This window comes from Cinclus cinclus, chromosome 29 (assembly GCF_963662255.1).
Source record: "Cinclus cinclus chromosome 29, bCinCin1.1, whole genome shotgun sequence".
NCBI lineage: Eukaryota > Metazoa > Chordata > Aves > Passeriformes > Cinclidae > Cinclus > Cinclus cinclus.
This window is the reverse complement of record NC_085074.1, coordinates 3,440,319-3,461,593: the sequence shown is the minus strand read 5'-3', so window position 1 is coordinate 3,461,593 and position 21,275 is coordinate 3,440,319. Positions and strand designations below refer to the sequence as shown.

General features: G+C 49.3%; 1 protein-coding gene across 4 annotated transcripts; it reads left to right on the top strand.

The window, feature by feature from the left end:
* Positions 1-443: 443 nt before the first annotated feature.
* Positions 444-21,051, top strand: PPP3CC (protein phosphatase 3 catalytic subunit gamma). 4 transcript variants are annotated; one of them, XM_062510787.1, is made up of 13 exons: positions 444-810; positions 1,093-1,217; positions 6,939-7,050; positions 8,713-8,858; positions 9,292-9,431; positions 9,890-9,967; positions 10,065-10,159; positions 11,670-11,795; positions 12,695-12,772; positions 14,410-14,491; positions 15,368-15,465; positions 17,842-17,871; positions 20,051-21,051. In XM_062510787.1, the coding sequence occupies exons 1-13, from the start codon at positions 783-785 to the stop codon at positions 20,224-20,226; spliced, it is 1,314 nt and encodes a 437-aa protein (XP_062366771.1). In that variant the 5' UTR covers positions 444-782; the 3' UTR covers positions 20,227-21,051. The 4 variants fall into 4 exon arrangements, with proteins under 4 accessions (XP_062366771.1, XP_062366770.1, XP_062366769.1 ...); XM_062510786.1 differs by having other exon boundaries at positions 17,842-17,913; XM_062510785.1 differs by lacking the exon at positions 20,051-21,051 and having other exon boundaries at positions 17,842-19,058.
* The last annotated feature ends 224 nt before the right edge of the window (positions 21,052-21,275 follow it).

Here is a 21,275-nt window from a genome sequence, read left to right as displayed (position 1 = left end):
ATGGGGATTCCAAACCTCACTGGGCAATCCCTTCCTATATTTAACAGCCTTTTCCAGGAAGAAATTCCTGCTGGTGTCCAACCTGTCCTCCCCTGGCCCAGCCTGAGGCCATTCCCTCTGCTCCTGTCCCTGTTTCCTGGAGCAGGTCCCAAATCCCCCCCGGCTGTCCCCTCCTGTCAGGGAGTTGTGCAGAGCCACAAGGTCCCTCCTGAGCCTCCTTTTCTCCAGGCTGAGCCCCTTTCCCAGTTCCCTCATCCTCTCCTGCTGCTCCAGCCTCTTTTACATGTTGATCCTCCTACCTGGCTCGCTGGCTTCTGCTTTTCCTGGTTTTGCTGATATCTCCATGGAATCTGTTCTAGGTTCGAACACCAACCGTCCCCTTGGGATTGGGAAGCAGCTCTGGCACAGGTACAGGTGACATTTAGGCTGCACCAAGTGGGATTTTAAGCAAGCTGAGAGGTGAATCCAGCAGCTCGGGATATTTGAGAGCATCATTTCAGTGGAAATTCCTTTTCTGGGTGTCAGCTCAAGGCTCGGAAGCAAATCCTGTCATTCCCTCTCCCCGAAAAGCGCCGCGTTGCTGACTCCCCTTCCCTTCCCTTGCCTTTCCAGCTGTCCCATTCCCTCCCACGCAGCGGCTCACTCTGAAGGAGGTGTTTGAGGATGGGAAGCCGAGGCTCGACGTCCTCAAGAGCCACTTGGTGAAGGAAGGGAGGCTGGAGGAGGACGCGGCGCTGAAAATCATCAACGACGGCGCCGCCATCCTGAGGCACGAGAAGACCATGATCGAGGTGGAGGCTCCAATCACAGGTCAGAGCTCAGGGCTGGAGTCCTGAATAGCAACCAGGATAACCCCAGCAGGGTTTTTTTTGTTTTGTTTTGGTTTTTTTTTTGTTTTTTTTTTTGTTTTCCTTCTACCCACAAGGATTTTTTAACTCTGCTGAGCTCTCAGAAGAGAGGATTTTGATTCTCTCCTCTCTTGCCTCTGCTCACTCAGAGCGTGGCCGCGCTCTGCTCCTCGCTGCTGTTGTGACCTTGCTTTTCTTAGCGTGGTAATTCTGTCCCTCTTTTGTGCTCTTCTTCCTCCCCCAGTGTGTGGTGACATCCATGGGCAGTTCTTTGACCTGATGAAGCTGTTTGAAGTGGGAGGATCACCCAATAACACCCGCTACCTCTTCCTGGGGGACTACGTGGACAGAGGCTACTTCAGTATAGAGGTGACCAAGGAAGTGGAGCTTGGGGGTGCTGGGGATAAAGGAACCCAAAGTGTTGAACCTCAGCTAAAATCCAGCTCAGAATCAATTAAATACAACTCAGGAGGATTTCAAATGCAGCTCAGAATCAGAAAAACACAGCTCAGAATCAGTAAAAGACAGCTCAGGATTAGTAAAATGCAGCTCAGAATCAGTAAAATTCAACTCAGAAACAGTTCAAATGCAGCTCAGTAAAATACAGCTCAGAACCAGTTAAATACAGCCCCAAATCAGTTTAATACCTCTCAGAATAGTTAAAATGCAACTCACAATCTATTAGGTACAGCTCAGAATCAGTAAAATACAGCTAAAAATCAGTAAAATTCAAGTCAGAATCAGTTCAAATGCAGCTCAATAAAATACAGCTCAGAATGAGTTCAAATCCAGCTCAGAATGAGTCCAAACACCAAACTCAGATTTCTCATGCTGGATTTACCCTCCAGTGGAGTTCTGCATGGGATGAAAGCAGTGCTGCTAACTCACTGTGTGATTTTTGGGCAGGAAAATGATGTCCCAATCTTTGGATCCTCACACAGTGGCAGTGAAGTGGCAGTGATGGGGTTAATGGCTAACCTCAGTCTTCTGGAGTGGTTTTAATGTCACTTGGAGCTGTCACTCAGGGACAGAAGAGGGACAGGCAACAGGATCCCACCAGGCAGTGGGAAGCAAATGTTGGAATAGCTGCAGGATTCAGGATTGAACAGGAGGAGAAAGGGCCACGTGCCTGAGTCACTGCTTCCCTCTGAAAACCCTGGAATGGGATCAGGAGAAAGGAGCAGGATTCACCTGGGCTGTGACAGGGCTGTGCAGCTCTCTGGGATTCCATGGGCAAGAAGTTGGGAGTTCTTGGTCTGGAGGATAAAGGATTCAGTGGATTCCCTGTGGCTGCTGCTGGCTCAATGGAGAGCTGGGATGGGACAGGAAGGGACAGCTCTTAGCAAATGCCACAAATCCCAAGGGATTGCAGCCATCTGGATTCACAGAGGCAGGGCCAAGTGGAAGTGGAGCACTTAGCCCAGTTAGAAGCAATGTAAGAAAGGGCTTTTGGGGAAACAGGGGCCTGAAGTGTGGCAGAAATCAGCTGGAATAACACAGGGAGTGATTTCTTTTGGAAAAAAAAAAAAGAGGCTGCAGGAGCAACTGAGCATCTGGCTCTGCAGAGGAATCTTCCCCAGTGAAAATTTTTGGGGAGGAACTGTCAGGGATGAGTGCAAGGGGTTCTTTGAAGGATTCTGCAGAGGATTTAGGGAGAGCAGGGCTGACATCTTGAGCTCCAGCAGCCCCTGGCTCTCTTCCAGCCCCAAGCTCTGGAATCCTGACAGGGAGCCAAGGTGTGAGGAGGAGCAGCTTCCAGGGGAGCTGGGACGGATGAGGCAGAGGTGGGGCTGGGGCTGGTGGGATTTGGGGTGGTTCTGGCAGGAGGAGACCCCCAGGGAGGAAGGGCAAGGACACATCCCACTGCTCTTCTGGATTGCTGGGTTTGCAATGGGAATGGGTTCACTTGGAAGAGGGATTATATTCCAGAACAGCAGCTTCTTCTGAGAGAAAAGAATTTTTTTTTTGTGATGACCCTGTGTGTGTGTGTGTGTGTGGATTGTGTAGGACCAGGGTGGGAAAGTGTTGCTCCCACTCTGCTCTTAGCCCAGGATTGGTCTGACATGGAGATTTTACTCTCAGATCTCCAGAAGTGCTGGGGATCTGTTTCCTGGTCACTCCATGCTGGGATCATCACAGAATCATGGAATGGTGTGGGTTGGAAAGAACCTTTAATCCCATCCTATTCCACCCCCTGCCCTGGGCAGGGACACTTTCTACTATCCCAGGTTGCTCCAAGCCCTGTCTAGCCTGGCCTTGGACACTTCCAGGGATGAGGAAATCTTTCCCATCTTCTCTGGGCAACCTCTGCCAGGGCCTCCCCACCCTCACAGGGAAGAAATTCTTCCCAAATTCCCTTTTTGGTTCAAATCCATTCCCCCTTACCCTCTCTGCCTGTGATAATATGGAAGAATTCCCAGATGGTGTCTCTCCTTGGAGAACTGAGATGGTAGGACCAAAAAAAAAAGATGTTTTATCTTTTATTTCCTGCTGCTTTTTCCTCTCCTCCTTCCCTTTCCCCCTGTGCTGCAGCAGGAATTCTACAGATTCCTTCTGGAGAATCCCTTTGATCCCACAGCTCAGGGTGGGCTTTGATGGGCACAGTCAGGGGCTGCTCCAAACATCAGGATAAGGCAGAACCCCAAAGTTTTCATCCCCAGTTGCCTCTCCCACCTACTGTGCTGTGCTGGAAGAGATTTCCACCTGGATGCACAAAATCTGCTTTCTTTAGTAAAACAACAGCAGGTTTGGAGTATCCCAAATGGAAAAACACCCAGGTTTTCCCTGTGATGTGACCCTGGGAAGGTGAGGAGCAGCAGCAGCAGCAGCTTCGTGTGTCACCACACAAAGTTGGGCATCCATGGGGAGATGATCAGAGCCTGCCCTGAGCAGCTGGGGGTGTCCTGAGCAGAGCCAGGCCTTGGAATATCCCTGTGGATTCCTTCCAGCTCAGGATATTCCACAATTCCAGAACCGTGACCTTTTAATGGAATGAAATAGGAGGGGATGGTTTAATTGCATCCTGCTGCAGGCAGGCAGGAAATGATGCCAGACTAGGGGCCAAGGAGGTGTAAGGGCCAGATATCCCTTCCAGGTGTTCCCTGTGGCTCCAGGTGTTTGGTTGTCCAGGTAAAAGGAGGAATCTGGGGCTGTGAAAAAACTTTCAAACCCCTCCAACCCCCCCTTGAAGCCTCTCAGTTCATCAGCTCAGCTGGATGTCAGCAACAAATCATTCAACAAATTCTTGCTGGGCCTCTGGCTTAGGGAAATTCTCATTTAAAAACATGAATTCCCAGTATAATGAGGCCGAGGAGAGTGGATTGGTCGATGGTTTTGTGTGTTGTTCTTGCTTTTTTTTTTTAAAGAGAAGAATTGTGAGGGGAGAGGGGAGGGGAAGAACCGTGTGAAAGCTGGAATGCTGCTGGAAGGGACTTTGGGAAGGGTTTGCTGTCCCACACCCGCTGTGACAGCGAGGCTGACTGGTCACAGATCCCAGCTCCAGGGTGACAGGCAGCACTTAATTCAGGATGAACTCCTCCATTGGGAGATGCTGATGAGGCAGGGCCACGCTGAAGGATTCCCAGTGGGAAAAAATGCTCCTTTCATGAAGCTTATAGTCCCAAATCCCACAATGGCACAAGAGAGGTCTGTGGTTGTGGTAGGGAAGGAACATCCTGGTCCATGAAGCTGGAAAATAATGAATAGAATGATTTTGTTAAATTAGAAAGTAAAACAATTGTTATGACCAGGAACAGAATCCATGGAAAGAGGAAATTTATCAGGAAAAGTGGTGTGATAATGGATGCACCTTTCCCAGGCCAGTTTTTCCAATCTAGTTATGACAGGACACTTGATTACTGTCTAAGTATGGAATTACGTGTTAAGCTTGATTTAATGCACTTTTTATCCAGAATAATATTATAGAGATCCAGAGTAATATTAAAGAGATCCAGAGTAATATTAAGTAGATCCAGTCAGCCATGTAAAGTGGGAGTGAAGGTGGATTTGCGGGCTGGGTTTGGGAGTTTTGTTTCTGTTCCCACTCTGGCAGGCTCCATGTGTGGCATTCCTTACAAATGCCAGGTTTTGGGAATGGTGAGGGAGGTCATGGTGAGGGCAGATTTGGCACCAACCCCCTCTTTCATTTTTGGGGTGGCAAGTCCCAATTCCTCTTGGAATTCCCTCCCTGTGTCCTGCTGAGCTTTCTCTTTCCAAGTGGATCAAACCCGTGGCTTCAGCCTTCACACCGAGAGGCAGAATAAGGAGAGAAGGAGATTATTTAACATTATTTAAGCCCAAAAAGCTTTGACTGCCTGGATTTGCTCCTTGGCTATTGCAAACAGGCAGTAATCAATCCCTGGGTACAGCACTGGGAAAGGGATCTGTGCAAAACACCAGGAAACATCCAAGGCATGTGAGTGTAGAAACCCTCATTCCTCATTTCTCATTCCAGCCCCTCTGGAGCCCTCAAGGGTTCTTCAGTGACCTCTACTCCATGTCCTGGTACCTGGCAGTCCCCACATCCTTGGGAAGTGGCCTCCAGCCCCAGGGAATGGTCACTCTCCACATCCCTGGCATGTCCAGGAAGAATTGTGGTACCAAATTCAACCCCGTTTCACTTTAAACCCCTTCAGATGTGGTTTAAAACCTCTCTTCTGCAAGCTGCTAACCTTCCATACATCCCAAACCCTCCCCTGTTGATGCTGTATCTCTGCCTTGCTTTGATGCCAGGGCTGCTGCTTCCTCCAAGTCATTTGGTTCATTTATAGCAACTTCCAAGTTCTGCCAGCCCAGAAAAGTGACATTTCGCTTGCAAACACAGGGAGGTTAAAGCTTTAAATCCCAGAATAATTATAAATGGTTTTGTTGGGAGCATTCCTCCTGGTAACAGATGCAATAAAACATCATTCTGCTACTGGCCTTGGCCCTGTTCTCTTTTGGAATTCCCAATTAATCAAGTTGTTAATGTGGGATTGAATTCCAAGTGAGACACAGGCAGTGCTTTACAGCTCCTCAGGGTTTTTGGGATCAGCTGAGATGATTCATGTAGAGCTCACCTTGCAGGTTCAGTGCTTAAACACCACCAGATCTAAGCTGGCTGTGCTGGGAACCCACTGGGACCTGGCTCATTTGGGTTCTGGAGGTTGTTTCCAGCTGGTTCCTGGGGATGTGAGCCCCAGATTGGGAATGTTGGAGGGTGTAAAACAGACTTGGTGGTGGTTCCTGTTCCCCAGGCATGTCCTGCAGCCTGTCAGTCTCCAGGGTAAGCTCCTATTAGAGACTTGAATCCAGATCCTGGAGCTTGCTGTCGTTATGGATTGTCCTTCCAGCACTCCACAGCAAGGAGGGAAATGTGATAACATTTCCCTATGGGAGATAAGAGCCTGATACAGAGGGTGACTGAGCCCTCCCTGCCTCCCAGCCCTTCCATCAGGCTTTTTTTGGGGAAGCCAGCATGAAATATTTTTGTTAAAACCCCCATTCCAGGCTGGCTTTGGTCTGTGCCTCATCAAAGGCACGGGCTTTGCAGGTGTTGCTGCACGCTGAGGGGATGTGGAAAGCCCTTTTCAAAGCCAGAGAGCTTTGCTAAGCTAAGCTTGTTTTTTGGGCACAGCTTTTCCTGTTTTGAGCTTGAACTTCACATGACTTTAGTGCAAGCAGAAAAAACAGGCAGGGGGGAAATCAGCGAGGAAGGTGAAGTTGAATTTTCCGGGTGTTTTGTGGACAAATGTCTGCCTGCTCTTCTCTCTGCTCTCCATCCCCGTGGAACATCTGGAGCCAACAGCTGGTTCTGCTTTGCTGCTCTGCAAAAGGTTTTTTTTTCCTTTGGTTTGTGCTGGAAGCAGAGCTGCTCCCACCCAGCCCTGAGCTGCTTTCTGTTGGCTCTGACCTCATTTGTCACTTCTCCAAGTCAGCCCTAATATAGAGAAATCCTGGTGGCTTTTCCCCACTTGGCCAGGAGAAGATCCACTGCCCATTATGGAGCTGGGTTCCACTTTGGGTGTCTTCCCAGAACCTCTTAGTGCAGTCTCAGGCTGATGAGTGCCTGGGAAAGGATTTTCTGACATCCCCTGCTTGCCTCTCTTGCAGTGCGTGCTGTATTTATGGAGTTTAAAGATAAATCATCCCAAAACGTTGTTCCTCCTTCGAGGGAACCACGAGTGCAGGCACCTCACAGAATACTTCACCTTCAAGCAGGAATGTAAGTATCATCAGTGGGAGAAGGATTTGAATGCATTTAAATAATACATTTTAAAATATATTTTTTAAAAAAGGTGTTGTGAGAAGGCGTGGGCTTCAATTTTTGTGCCATCAGAGCTGTAAAAACCTGTTGTCTTGTTCTCCTGCTCTTCTCTTTCAACCCCTGCTATAAAAAATAACCCAAAACCTAAATCTTTAAATTCTGCTAAGCCCCAAATGTGGCCTTTTGCTTTTAAAAGACTTGAGTGTGGATGGAAGAAATGGGAACACTTCTCCCCTGATGAGCCAGGCACACACATCCTCCCCTCCCTGACTTCCAGGCCCAGCAACATGTAATCAGTGCCAAAAGACTTCCAGCTCCAGATTGTGCAGCTGGGATCAGTGACTGCAGTTGGGAATAGGGGAAGGATTTGCTCCTCCCTGTTTGCACTGGGGAGGATCATTTACCTTTCAGATTTTTTTTTTTCCAGTTAGAAGATGGGTTTGTGCACAGTGTTTGGATATTTTTAAAGCAGTGATGAGGAAAGGTCAGGGAATGATGGGTGACAATAAAAGAGGTAGAGAGCTCAGTGCAAAGCTCCTTTAGGGAATTCTTGCTCAAGGACCCAGCCTCAAGAGATAATTCTGGGCAAGGCACAAATCCAGTCTTTACCCCATCAGCTCTGGGTGGTGTTGGATGGAGGAAGTCTCAAAGGGGATGAGTTCCTGTTCTGTTTGCTCAGGAATGACCTGGAAAACACCTCCCAGCTCTGTGCTGGGTGCTGTGTCCATCACCTGCACACAGGTGAGCTCCTGGTGAGCTGGGCCCGGTCTGAACCAGGTGATGGGGGTTGGGATTTTCCCTTTGGAAAACAGGAGGTGCTGCTTTTCCCCTTCCCTGAGAACCCCTGTTAGTATCTCTGAAAAAAAAAAAATATTTCTGAGCATATTTGAGGCTTGGTTTAAGAGCCAAACTGCTTTAGAAAGGCCAAGATGAATGTATGGGACCATCCTCTTCCTCGGGTGAGGCATCACTGGGATTGCCATCCCTGAAAGATCCAGTAGGAAATTCCATTTTTGTGGATTCAAATCCTACCTTGCAGGACCTGTGTCCAGCTGGAAAGGTAATTCCTGCCCTCCATGGCTGTGGGATGCTGCTGTGCCAAATTCAACAGTCAAGATGAGTCTAGAGGTGCAGCAGGGCTGTGGGGAAGTGACGGGGTGGCTTTATCAGCATCCCAAATTTATTCCATGATCCCAGTTTTCGTTATGTGGAAATGCCTCATCTCTTTTGTGCTGATCTCAGTGCAGGTGATTTAAAAAACCACTTGAAGGGAGATGAATATTGTCCAATTCCGGATTAAAAAAAACCTTTTCTTTTACACATCCAACAATTATTTTCCAAGTCAGTATTTGCACAAATACACAAGTGCAGAGTTTGGTTCCAAATCAGTATTTTCACAAATGCACAGGTGCAAGCTTTGATTCTAAATCAGAATTTTCACGGATATACAGGTGCAAAGTTTGATTCCGAGTCAGCATTTTCACCACCACCCTGATGCAAAGCTTGATTTGTGGGCCATTTTGGTTTTAAGCTTCCATATTTCCTTTATGAACTGGGTTCCTTGAATTTATTGATCAGCCCTTTATCCCATCAGAGTTTGATTGAATTCCTCCCTCCCAGGTCGAATCAAGTACTCGGAGCGAGTGTACGACGCGTGCATGGATACCTTTGACTGTCTTCCTCTTGCTGCCCTCCTCAACCAGCAATTCCTGTGTGTCCACGGGGGCCTGTCTCCAGAAATCACATGTCTAGATGACATTAGGAAAGTAAGTCAGCTCCATGAACTTCTCCCTTCACCCCCAGTTCTCTGACAGAACAATTCCTTCCCAGCTGGAGAATCAAGGGCAGCCGGTACCCAAAAAGCAGAAATAACAGTGAGGGAAAGAGGGCAGGGCAGGGGGCTGAGACTTCATAGCCTGGGGCTGTGGTTGGGTAATTGACCCCAATATTTAGATGAACCAAAACTTATAAAAGTGTAGAAGTCAGGATCCATCTTAGTTTTGATTTGGGTGTAGCCCCAGCCAGGCTCTTGCACTGCCCAAGGTGAATCCTTTCAATAAATATCAATTTTATTCCTTTTGCTCTGCCTAGTCTCTGTCCCAGCTCAGCCTTTTCAGGCATCAGTGGGGTACACTCAATGGGTGGATTTGGGGCTGGAATCCTGCCACAGCTCCTCCTGATGTTGTGTCCCCTCTCCAGTTAGACAGGTTTAAGGAGCCTCCAGCCTTTGGTCCGATGTGTGACCTGCTGTGGTCGGATCCCTCGGAGGATTACGGCAACGAGAAAACCCTGGAGCACTTTGCCCACAACACTGTCCGAGGCTGCTCCTATTTCTACAGGTGAGGGGTGTTTTAGGGGGCATTTCTCTCCCCTCACGCTAAAATCACTGTTCAGGCCACTCTGTGTGTACGTGAAATTCTCCTCACAGGGCTCTAATGCACAAATTCTTGTTTGTTTTTTTCTTCTCCTGTAATACTGAGCTGTCTTTGGATAAGTTACTTGATAGAATTGGGGTGTCAAACAGCAGAGATGCTTCTTTGGACTGGCCCTGTGAGTGGCTTTCAGCACCTGGATCTCCAGGAAATAATCTTTCCTTGTTAAGAAAGAAGGATTTGTGCTGACAGTCCCTTATAAACAGCACCATTTGCAATTAATTTTTGAATGATAAAACATATTTTGGGGTGCTGGACAGAAACTGGAGGTTTTCTGCAAGTGGTTGTTCCCTGAAACCAAGACCACCCGAGCTCTGTGCTCTCCTTTGCTCCCTGCTGAGTTCTCCTCCCTTTTTGTTTTCCAGTTATCCTGCAGTGTGTGAATTTTTGCAGAACAATAGTTTGTTATCCGTAATCCGAGCTCACGAAGCCCAGGATGCTGGGTAAGTGCTGCAGCCCAAGGGCTGGGCAGGGTTTGGGCTGGGCTGGGCAGGGTTTGGACTGTGCTGGGCCAGGTTTAACTCGTGCCGTGGTTTGCAGGTACCGAATGTACAGGAAGAGCCAGACCACGGGCTTTCCCTCGTTAATCACAATCTTCTCTGCACCAAATTACTTAGATGTCTATAACAACAAGGGTAAGGCTGGGCCTCTGCTGCCCTTGGAGGGGTCAGGAAATCCCTCTCCCACTCTGCACTCCCAAAATCCAGGATAATTTAAGTTGGAAAAGAGCTCCAAGGCCATTGAGTCCAAGCTGTGCCTGATCCCCACCTTGTCACTGAGTGCCACATCCAGGAGTTCCTTGGACCTCCAGGGATGGGGTTCCAAACCCCCCTGGGCAGTTCCAATCCCTGAGCTCCCTTTGCATGGAGAAATTCCTGCTGCTGTCCACCCTGACCTCCCCTGGCCCAGCCTGAGGCCGTTCCCTCTGCTCCTGTCCCTGTTCCCTGGAGCAGATCCCAAATCCCCCCGGCTGTTCCCTCCTGTCCGGGAGTTGTGCAGAGCCACAAGGTCCCTCCTGATCCCCCTTTTCTCCAGGCTCAGCCCCTTCCCAGCTCCCTCAGCCTCTCCTGCTGCTCCAGACCCTTCCCCAGCTCTGTTCCCTTCCCTGGATTCCCTCCAGCCTCTCCATGTCTCAGTGAGGGGACCAGAACTGGGCACAGCCCTGGAGGTACCTCCCCAGTGCCCAGCACAAAGAGACAATCCCTGCCCTGCTCCAGCTGCTACCACACTGGTTTTGATACAAAAAATACATTATTTTTGATACAAAGCCCTCTCCTCCAGTCACATTCTTGAGCCTGGAATGAAAGAGAGCTTTGTGTGCTGAGCTGAAGTGGTTGACTTAATGTGTTAGTGGTAATTAACTGTGGAGTCACAAGGCCTGGAATAAAGCTTTCATTCCCAGCCATGGGAGAACGGAGCCCTTCTGATGGATGCTGCCATCCCACAGAAGCTGATAGTGTAGCAAAGCTTTCCACTTCCCTCTGCCCCTAAACCATGGGGATCATGGGGAAATTTTCTCCAGCTGTGGGGTTTTTCACCCCTCCCTTTGGATCTTGGCTCTGAGCTTCACTGTTTAAGCTGAGAGCCAACCTGAGTAAACAAAAAAAAATATGGCTTAGATCTTCTCATTTTGGAGAGTTGGTAGCTTGATTCTACACGAGTGTAACCTGGTGTTGATAAAAGGAAGGTTTTTTAATACTGGTAAAACTTCCAGAGGGAGCCAGGCTGGGAGAGCTGGGAGTAAAAGAGGAGAAGGATCCAAGGAGAGCTCAGAGCCCCTGCCAGAGCCTAGAGGGGCTCCAGGAGAGCTGGAGAAGGACTGGGGTCAAAGGATGGAGGGACAGGACACAGGGAATGGCTTCCAGTGCCAGAGGGCAGGGATGGGTGGGATAGTGGGAAGGAATTCATGGCTGGGAGGGTGAGGAGGGGCTGGGATGGAATTCCCAGAGCAGCTGTGGCTGCTCCTGGATCCCTGGAAGTGCCCAAGCCCATCTTGGAGCACTCCGGGACAGTGGGAGGTGTCCCTGGCCACGGCAGGGGTGGCACTGGCTGATCCTTAAGATCCCTTCAAATCCAACCCATTCCTGGATTCTGTAAGTGGAAAGTGGCCATGGACATTTCTTCTCTTTCCCTTTTCTCTCCCAGCTGCTGTACTGAAATACGAAAACAACGTCATGAACATCAGGCAGTTCAACTGTTCCCCTCACCCCTACTGGCTTCCAAACTTCATGGATGTCTTCACATGGTCCTTGCCTTTTGTAGGGGAAAAGGGTAAGAGAGATTTGGGTTTCTGTTCCAAATTCCCAGGGACTGCTCCTCATATCCTGAGTGTCACAAACTTGTCCCACAGTGCTGGCAGAGTGTTGCAGCTCCAGGTAGCACAGGAGAGCAGTTCATGCTCAAGGAGATCTGCATTACTGGGTTAAATTCTTGTAAAAACAGCTGTTGATACCCATCTGAAAAAGCTTTCACCAGTAAAACCTTCCTTTCTTGCTCTTTCTGCATTGCTGGTGGAGCTGATCTTGGGTGCTGTAGCCCCACCTCAGATTTTGGAGATGTTTGCAACAGAGGAATTTTAAATTCCTGTTGGCTCATGGCCCACCAAGAAGAAGCATTCTCTTCAATCCAAGGTTTATTTCGTTCTGAAGAAGGCGAGGCAGCTTAAAATATGACCAAGACTTTGCCTCAGCTTTTCACCAAAAGGATTTTTACCTCTCCTGATGAGCTTAAAATCCACCCCAGTCTCGTACCTTCCGAGTGCTGCTTCACCCCCATAATTCCCAAAGGGTTTTTTTGACTTTGAGGCACCAAAGGTCAAATCCCCCCCCTCCCCAAATTTGGCCCTTCTCAGAGCCAGGTGGCTGTGGCGTGGGTGGGGACGAGGAGGGGGGACCTTGTGGGAGCTCAGGCTGTTCTTCAAGAATGTTGGCACCTCCTTCCCCGCGTCTGGTTCCTCTGTGATGTGCCTGGCCTGCATCCACCTCCTTGGCAGAAGATGCAACGTGTGTCGTCTGCTCCGGCGCCGCCGCGGGTACCAGCAGGCTGTGCCTAAAAGTGTCTTTAGGCTCCCACTTGCAGGGGACAGACGACCTTGAAATCCTTCCCTCATCCTCCAAATCCTTTCTGAGTGTCCCTGGTCTCTCTGACCTCGCTGTCTGTGCCTCTTGCAGTCACCGAGATGCTCGTGAACATCCTCAACATCTGCTCCGACGACGAGCTGATCTCGGATGGCGACGAAACGTTGGAAGGTAAAATATCCCTGCTGGCACCTGAGAACAGCAGGGGGAAAGGCTGGGGAAGCTCTTGGATGCCTGAGCAGCACTTGATTTATAGCTGGATGCCCAGCCAGGCTCTCCAGTTCCTTTTTGCCCAACCTTTGCAGTTTTGGGTAGCGAACGTTATTTTTTCTTTTCTCCTTTGCTGTTCAGTCACAGAGAAATTAAATGACATTCACTGTGACAGACACTTCTTGCCAGCTACTCTGGGAATGGTTTCCTGTTCCTTACACAGGCTGCTGGTTATTTTTTCCCCCCAATTCAAAATTTTCTGCACCAAAATATCCACCCAATCTTCTCATCTGTTGCAGTGAACTCCTCTGTAAAGTGGCTTCTCATGTCACCGCCTTCCCCAAAAATGCATGGTTTAAGCCATGAATGAAGGGGACAAATCAGTGGCTGAGCTGATGAGCAGTTTGGATTTTGGGGGGACTCAGGAGCGAGGTGGTGATCTGTGGAAGCTGAGGGGGGCAGCAAGAAGTGGGGCCTGAGCTGCTTCGGCCCCAGGTGGAGACTCTAACCCGCTTCTCCCATTGCATTTCCGTTTTGGTTTTTGTTTTTTTTGTTTGGTTTTTTTTCTTTCCTCCCTCCCATGAAAATTAAATTTGTTTCTTCTATCTCTGTCTTCATCTACTTGTTTCTTGGTGTCTCCTCTCCCTGAAGATCACTACATTTCAAGCTATCCGAAAGGTACCCAGCTAGAATTTGCTACGAGCTTAATTATCACTGCCTGTGCCACCAGATCCTTGAAGCGGATTTCCAGAGCTGACTAGTGGGGCAGTCTCTTCATCCCCTTTCAGTTTTAACATAAGCTCCATGTGTTTTTTAACCCTTCTGCGTTCCTCCAGGAACTCTGAGAAACGGGGGTCACGTTTCTACCTGATTCTGAATGCAGCCACGTAGTGCATGGCTGAGCCATGGTGCATGTTAGCCCTGGGTTTGGCTTCCCTGTCCTGATGTGTACTGGGCCATGTGAGGAATCTCAGCTGAGAGGAGATGGATTTGTTCCCTCTTTTGACTTGAATTTTCCATTTGGTTTCAGCTCCCTCCGTGTTTTTTATTTTGTTTCTTTCTCCCTTTGGGTCCGTAGAGCGGAAGGGGAGTTCCCCCCGTCCCGTTGTGTCCGTGTGGGGTCAGAGCAGAGCTGCCAGGCTCGGGCCAGCCCTTGGCTGTGCTCCTTGGTTGCCAAAGCTGATGCCTGTGTGCCCCTTGGGTGCCCATCAGCCATCAGATCCCTCCGTGCTCTGCCTTGCAAACCGTGTCCTCATGGCTGAGTCATTTGTGTCACATCCTGTGCAGTGTGAGCCCACCTGGTGAGCTGCCAGCAAGACCTCCCCGAATCCGTGTCCTGTGCTGGTTCTACTCTCTTTAGCCCTCTCGAGTTCCGTGTGTCATCTCGTTGGTGTTGCCCTCCTCACCACCATCCTGGTGCCATCCTGATGCCATCCTGATGCCATCCTTCCAGCACCGTTCTCTCTCCGGTGTAGCTGTGAATCTGTAAAAACCATGATTTTCTTTTCCTGGAGTCAGGCAGGTGCTTCATGCTGGCGTTCCCTGGAGAGCAGGAAAAACCTCCAACGTGCTGCTCTTTGCTCTTTTCTCTCCCTAAGGTGGGACAACGGTGCGGAAGGAGATCATCAGGAATAAGATCAGAGCCATTGGGAAGATGGCACGGGTGTTCTCAGTTCTTCGGTGAGGATGGGCTGGGACTGGGCTTAATTTGGGCACTGAGTTTAATTTGGGCTTAATTTGGGGACTGGATTTAATTTGGGGACTGGACTAAATTTCGGGACTGGGCTTCATTTGGGGACTGAGTTTAATTTGTGGACTGGGTTTAATTCAGGGACTGAGTTTAATCTGGGGACTGGGTTTAATTTGGGAACTGGACTAAATTTGAGGACTGGGTTTAATTCGGGGGCTGGGCTAAATTTGGGGACTGGACTTAAATTGGGGACTGAGTTTAATTTGGGCTTAATTTGGGGACTGAATTTAATTTGGGGACTGGGCTTAATTCAGGAACTGGTCTTAATTTGGAGACTGGATTTAATTTCTGGTCTTTAATTTGGAGACTGGGTGATGGGGGAACACGGGTTAGGAAAAAAAGAAGGGAAAAACTTCATAAGACAGGTGGTTTTTCCTGGCTGTTTCAGCACACATTTGCCTGAAAGAAAGTTGTAGCCAAGTAGGGGTTGGTGTTTTCTCCCAAATAGCAAGTGACAGATGGGAGGAAACGGCCTCAAGCTGCACCAGGGGAGGTTCAGGTTGGATATTAGGGAAAAGTTTGGCATGGAAAGAGTTACCAAATATTGGAATGAGCTGCCCAGGTGGAGTCCCCATCCCTGAGGGCTTTCACAGATGTGTGGATGTGGCACTTGGGGACCTGGGTAGTGTTGAACAGGGTGGTGGTGCTGGGCTGACGGTTGGACTTGGTGACCTTAGAAGACCTTTCCAGCCTTAATGACCCCATGGCTCCATGATTCCCATGTTCCATGACTCCCACAACATCCACCAGGACCAATAGAAGCACTGCACTGCTCAGTGTGTAACTGGTGCTGCTGTTCCCTGCAGGGAGGAGAGCGAGAGCGTGCTGACCCTCAAAGGCCTGACCCCCACAGGTACCCTGCCCCTGGGAGTGCTCTCGGGGGGGAGGCAGACCCTGCAGACCGGTGAGTATCCCTGAGCCCCTGCGCTGCCCCTGCCCCAAACACCCCTGGAGCAGCTCCCACAGGCAGCCTGGAGGGTGCCAGGGGACCCCCAGCCAGGGTTCAGGCCCTTGGGGAGGAAGGATTCCCAAGCAGGAGGAAGCAGAAGTGTAGGTGGGGATGTGGAGAGATGCCAAGATGTCCCCGTGTACCCTCGAGGAAGAAAACCCGCAGCACCCTGCCTTAAAGCATGTTTAGTGCTTAATTGTTTGTTTCTGCAACGAGTTCTTTTATCCTTTATTTCCCTTCTAACGCTGCATGGTGCACATCCTCTGCCTCACCTCGCTGTGCTGCTGCTGTGTGACAGCCTCTGTGTGAATGTGACAGTGACACAGCCTCTGTGTGAATGTGACAGTGACACAGCTGCTTGTTTGTTCTTCGTTCAACCAAACCCCTCCCAATCTGCCCCTGTCAAGTCACGAATCCCAAACAAGAGGAAGGTTCAGCCGAAGGAACGAGGTTCCTCCAGGTCTGGATGGTTCAGAAAAGTCTTTCAGGTTTTGAGGTAGTTGTGGAGGTTTATTCCCAAATTTGCTGCTTCCCTTAGAAGCTCTGGGAGCTCTGGAAGGATCCAATCCTTCCCTCTCACAGGGCTGGTGTTCAGGGAATGAACTATCCCAGAGGGAATTTTATAATCCAGGGTTTTAATCCTTCCCTGCCATCAGCCTTTGAAGCCTGGCATCTCCCCAGCTTCCCCCTTCCCATGGGCACCAGGGATTTCCTGCAGCTCTCCCTGAGCTGGGGCTGGGGTTTGCCTGGATTAAATAGTTCACGAGTCACAAACGTGGAAATATCCCTGTCTGCTCCCAGGGAGGATGCAGCATCACTCCCCAGCTCATGGATTTCTCTGCCCACAGAAGAGGATGGATATTTTTTCCCTTCTTTTTATAGAAACCATCACAGCCCCATCGTCCCAGTTCTGGGAACAGAGCCTGAGTGGGAAGGCGGCTGTTGCAGCAGCTCTGTCCCTGTATCCCGACAGCACAGGGTCATGCTGTGATGTTCTCCATCACCTTCCCCTCTCAGGGGGTTCTCTGAGGGGTACCAGGGATCTCCATTTCCCCAAAATAAGCCTCTCCCTAGGACAGAACAAACAAGCTGGGCCTTTGCTGCTGCCTTACCTGCCCTGCCCGCCGCCTGCAGGCTCCCCCTGCTCCCCTCGGCACCTCCCGGCTTCTCCTGCCCTCCTTCCCCTCCTTTCCCTGTCCTTCCCCCTTCTCCACCCTCTTTTCCCTGTCCTGACCCTCTCCCACCCCCCTTTCCCTATCCTCCCACCCTTCCCCATTTTGCATATCCTGGTAAATTTATGGGAGCCCCATCTGCTGGGGGAGGAGGAGAGGGGGCTGCCCCCCTTTTGGGGTACCTGTGCACCCTAAAAAAGAAGGGAAACAGGGCTGCAGTGAGGCGGCCCCTGCCCTCCTGAACCTCTCCCCAGCCTTTCACAGCAGGGCTTGGCAAAATCAGCTGAATTAAGTCACAGAATCTGGGGCAGAGCTGTGCAGCCACAGCTCCATCCTTCCTCCGTGGCCTCCCGAGGACCACGTGGCCTCTGTATTGTGTCCAAAGAAAAAATTCCTGCTGTTTCGAGGCTCAAATCCAGGGAATCTGCTCAAGGGAAGGGCCTCCTCCCAGATGTTGAGGCAGGGCCTACCAAACCTTGGACGTTGCTGCAGCAGATTTAGGAATGGGGCATTGCTCAGCTCTGTGGTGCCTTGTTGCTTGGTAACACTTTCAGGAGGTGGAGCTGAAGCCAAACTGGATTTGGAGCCTGATTTTACAACTCAAGGCACCGGGAGCAGAACAGCCCAGTACCTGCTGCTTGTCCTTCCCTGGAAAACAGGCTGCCCCTCTCTTTCCTTCCCACTGCTCCAAAACATCCTCTGGAATGTGGGAATGTGAGGGAACCCTTCCCTCACACAGCTGTGCTGGTGGAGGGTGAATTCCACATAATTCACCATCTGAAGATGGCGTGGAGCCACCCATCTGGGGGCAGAGCCCGAGGCTGTCCCTGTGCAGTGCACACAGCAGGAAGCCCTCACTCTCTGCTCCTCTGTTCTTCCATCAGATCAATCCAGAGGAAAGGAGACTCCCCCTGAGCCCTTGGGAGTCCCCTTCCCCCCTTCCTCTCCACCTCCTGTCACCTCTTTCTCCCCTCTCACCACTCGTTTGGCACACCGGGGCTGGGGGACCGCGGGCTCTGCGTCGCAGCCATGATGTCGGATCACTCACCGTCACTCTGTTTTTGTTTTTTTTTTTTTTTTCTTGTTTTTTTTTGTTCTGTTTTGTTTTTTTTTTCTCCCTGTCTTCATTTTTGCATGCCACTGTTCTTCTGTATTGCAGCCACAGTAGAAGCAGTAGAGGCACGGGAAGGTATGGCTAGAACCCGGCGAGAGACTCAAATCATCTCCGTGTGTGCGTGCGCTCATTTTAAAGAGCTTTACCAGCCCTTAACGGAAGCTTTTTACTCTTGCATCACCAGAAGTGGGGGAGGACAAGGCCCTGCTGGGAAGGAGAAAAAAAAAAATACACCCAGGGTCTTGGTTCAAGGCTGTTTCAGTTTGAACAGTTTATTCCTTTGTGGAACATCTTTTATTTGGAGTTGCCGGAGCGGTTCCTGCTCCGGTGGCTCAAGACCTTGAGGTTGAGGTTCTGCAATCTGTCAGCACCATCAAAACCCTTAGAAAAGAAGGATTTTGTGGTGCTGCTGTAATCCCTGACTTCCCTACAGGTAGGCCAAGGTGGAGAGGCATTTCTCTGCCTGTAGAGTGTAGGAGTAACAGATCCATGAGGATTTTTCCTCAATACCGAGTGGGGCCACGCAGCTCTACAGAGGCTTTGCTTACCAAGGGAAGTTGTTTGTAAGCCAGCCAAGTCCTTGTAAAAGATTTGGCACAGCCTCCTTTTCCTTAAATTCTCCATAGCACAAAGGAGTTTCACATTTGGTCCGTGTCATCAGGGCGAGGGTGACGTGCTTGTCCCCTCAGGGACATGAAATTCCTCAGTGGGATTCATCCCTCCCAAGTCTGCCCGTGTGTCTCCTGGTCATGCAAGAATTTTGCCTTTGTGATCCAAGGACTAGCTGTTCCCTCTCCTGGTGTTGCAGTGTGTGGTTTGTGTTGGAGTTCAGAGCCTTGTGGTGGTGTCTTTGTTCTGTCGTTCTGGGTTTTGCCTTTTTTTTTTTAATTTTATTTTTATTTTCTTTTTAATTGTTGTTTTTTAGTGTCGTGTTTTTCAGCTTTGAAATTTTCCTGAGATTTCACTCTCTGGGGACGGCAAGCACTTGTCTGGTTTATCAAGTTTCTCCTGTTGTATTAAAAGAGGGGAAGGTTTGGGATATTGGGAGGAAATTCTTCCCTGTAAGGGTGGCGGGATGGAATTCCCAGAAAAGCTGTGACTGCCTCTTCCCTGGAAGTGTCCAAGGTTGGAGGGGGTTGAACCTGAGATAGTGGAACCCTGCCCATGGCAGGGGTTGGAACTGGATGGTTTTAATCTCCCAACACAAAACTCTTAGGGAGCAGTGCAAATCCTAAAGCTCTCTAAAAAAATAAAACCAAAAATTCCTAATGCTAATTTTGGGGAGCAGATCAAATCCTAAACCTCTCTTAAAAAAAAAAAAAAAAATCCTAATTTTAGAGACCTGAGCAAATCCTAAACCTCTCTAAAAGAGAATCAAAACCTCCTAATGTTAATTTTGGGGAGCAGAGCAAATCCTGAATGTCCCTAAAAAAGAATTGAAACCTCTTAATCCTAATTTTGGGGAGGAGTGCAAATCCTAAACTTCCCCTAAAAGAGAATTAAAACCTCCTAATCCTCATTTTGGGGAGCAGAGCAAATCCTAAACCTCCCTAAAATGAACCAAAACCACCTAATGTTAATTTTGGAGAGCAGCACAAATCCTAAACCTCTCTAAAATGAACCAAAACTTCCTAATCCTCACTTTTGGGAGCAGAGCAAATCCTAAACCCCTCCCTAAGATGAACCAAAACCTCCTAATCCTAATTTTGGGGAGTGGAGCAAATCCTAAACCTCTCTACAAAAGCCGAAACAACCTCCTAATCCTAATTTTAGGGAGCAGCACAAATCCTAAACCTCCCTAAAAGAGAATCAAAACCTCCTAAATCCTCATTTTAGGGAGCAGAGCAAATCCTAAACCTCTATAAAAGAGAATCAAAACCTCCTAATCCTCACTTTGGGGAGCAGAGCAAATCCTAAACCTCCCTAAAATGAACCGAAACCTCTTAATTTTAGGGAGCAGAGCAAATCCTAAACCTCTCTAAAAAAAACCCCCAAAACAACCTCCTAATCTTAATTTTAAGGATCAAAACAAACCTTAAACATCACCACCAGCTGCTCCCAAAAACTTCCCCGAAAAAACCCCGCCCCAAAATCCAGCCGGGTGCTTCCCGTCCCCGCCTCTTGTTCCCCGTTGATGTCTGACGTGTGCTGGAGGGATCCTCCGGGATAAATCCAAGATTATTTTTTTTTTTTTTTTTTTTTTTTTTTCCTGACGCTTCCTCCCTGTGTGCTCCCTTTTTTTTTCCCTCCGCAGCCATCCGTGGCTTCTCCCCGCAGCACAAGATCCGCAGTTTCGAGGAGGCGCGGGGGCTGGACCGCATCAACGAGCGGATGCCCCCGCGCAAGGATTCGCTGCACTCGGACGGCCCCGTGAACTTGGTAACCTCGAACTCTGCGGACAAGAACGGCACGGGGAAGAAATCCCAGTAATGCCCAAAGCTGCGCCGCCAGAGGATCCAAAACTTAATGAATTTTATTTATTTATTATTATTATTATTATTAATTATTATTATTATTATTATTATTATTATCGGGGTGGGGGTGGGGGCAGGGGGAGAAATTTCAACTTCAGCTGGAGGCACGTCCATAAATCCAGTCCACATCCGTTCTGTAAGAAAGCGACCATTTTGTAATTTTATTTTTTATGTTCAATATATATAAAAATGTCTTTTTTTTTTTTTTTTTTTTAATTTAGAAACCAATCCAACTGCTAGCACATCCCGGGAATATTGTGCTGTCCAGCTGCCCCTCCCCTAGAGGACAAACCTCTGCTGGGGAAGGGTTGGATTAAAAAACAAAAATCAGTCAAACCAGGCAACTTGGGTCGTTGGCTTTGGCACAATTTGGAATTAGCCTGAGCTTTCCAAAGCAGGTTCTTCCCTTCAGGATACGGTTGGGTTGGTTTTCCTTTTCACACCTGTTTTCTTCCAAGTTTTTTCCTGTTGTTTTCTTCCACCTCTTGCCTACCTGCAGCTGCTTGCTTTAGCAACCAATTCCCTGGAAAGGCAGATTTCTGGGGATCCATCCCCCTTTTCCAAGGTGACAGCCAGGGGTAGCTGTGAAGGACTCCAGGGTTGTTTAACACCAGTCACAGCACCTTTTCCTTCAGGAATTCAGCTTTATCCCAGCGGAGTCCCAAAGGAAAACAGGGACAAGGTGGGGGAAGTGCTGCCCCTTGCTGTGGCTCTTCCTCTTGGAGCAGCCAGTTTGTGCAGCAGAATTCCCTTGGGAATCCTTCTGATTCAGAGCGGAGGAATTATCTCTGCTGTCTGATGATCCTTGGGAAAGCTGCAGGGCCTGAATTTTAAAGGAAAAGGGGGTGATTTATACCCTGGAGACTGCAGCTCCCCCATTACCCCACCATCACAGGCTGCCCAGCCCACGGCACATTCCCTGTTCCCAGCTCTGGAATCAGCCCTTGCTGGGCAGTTTGGGGGGTGGGGGACAGGGTGATCCCCCCAGAGTCACCTCCCTGTACC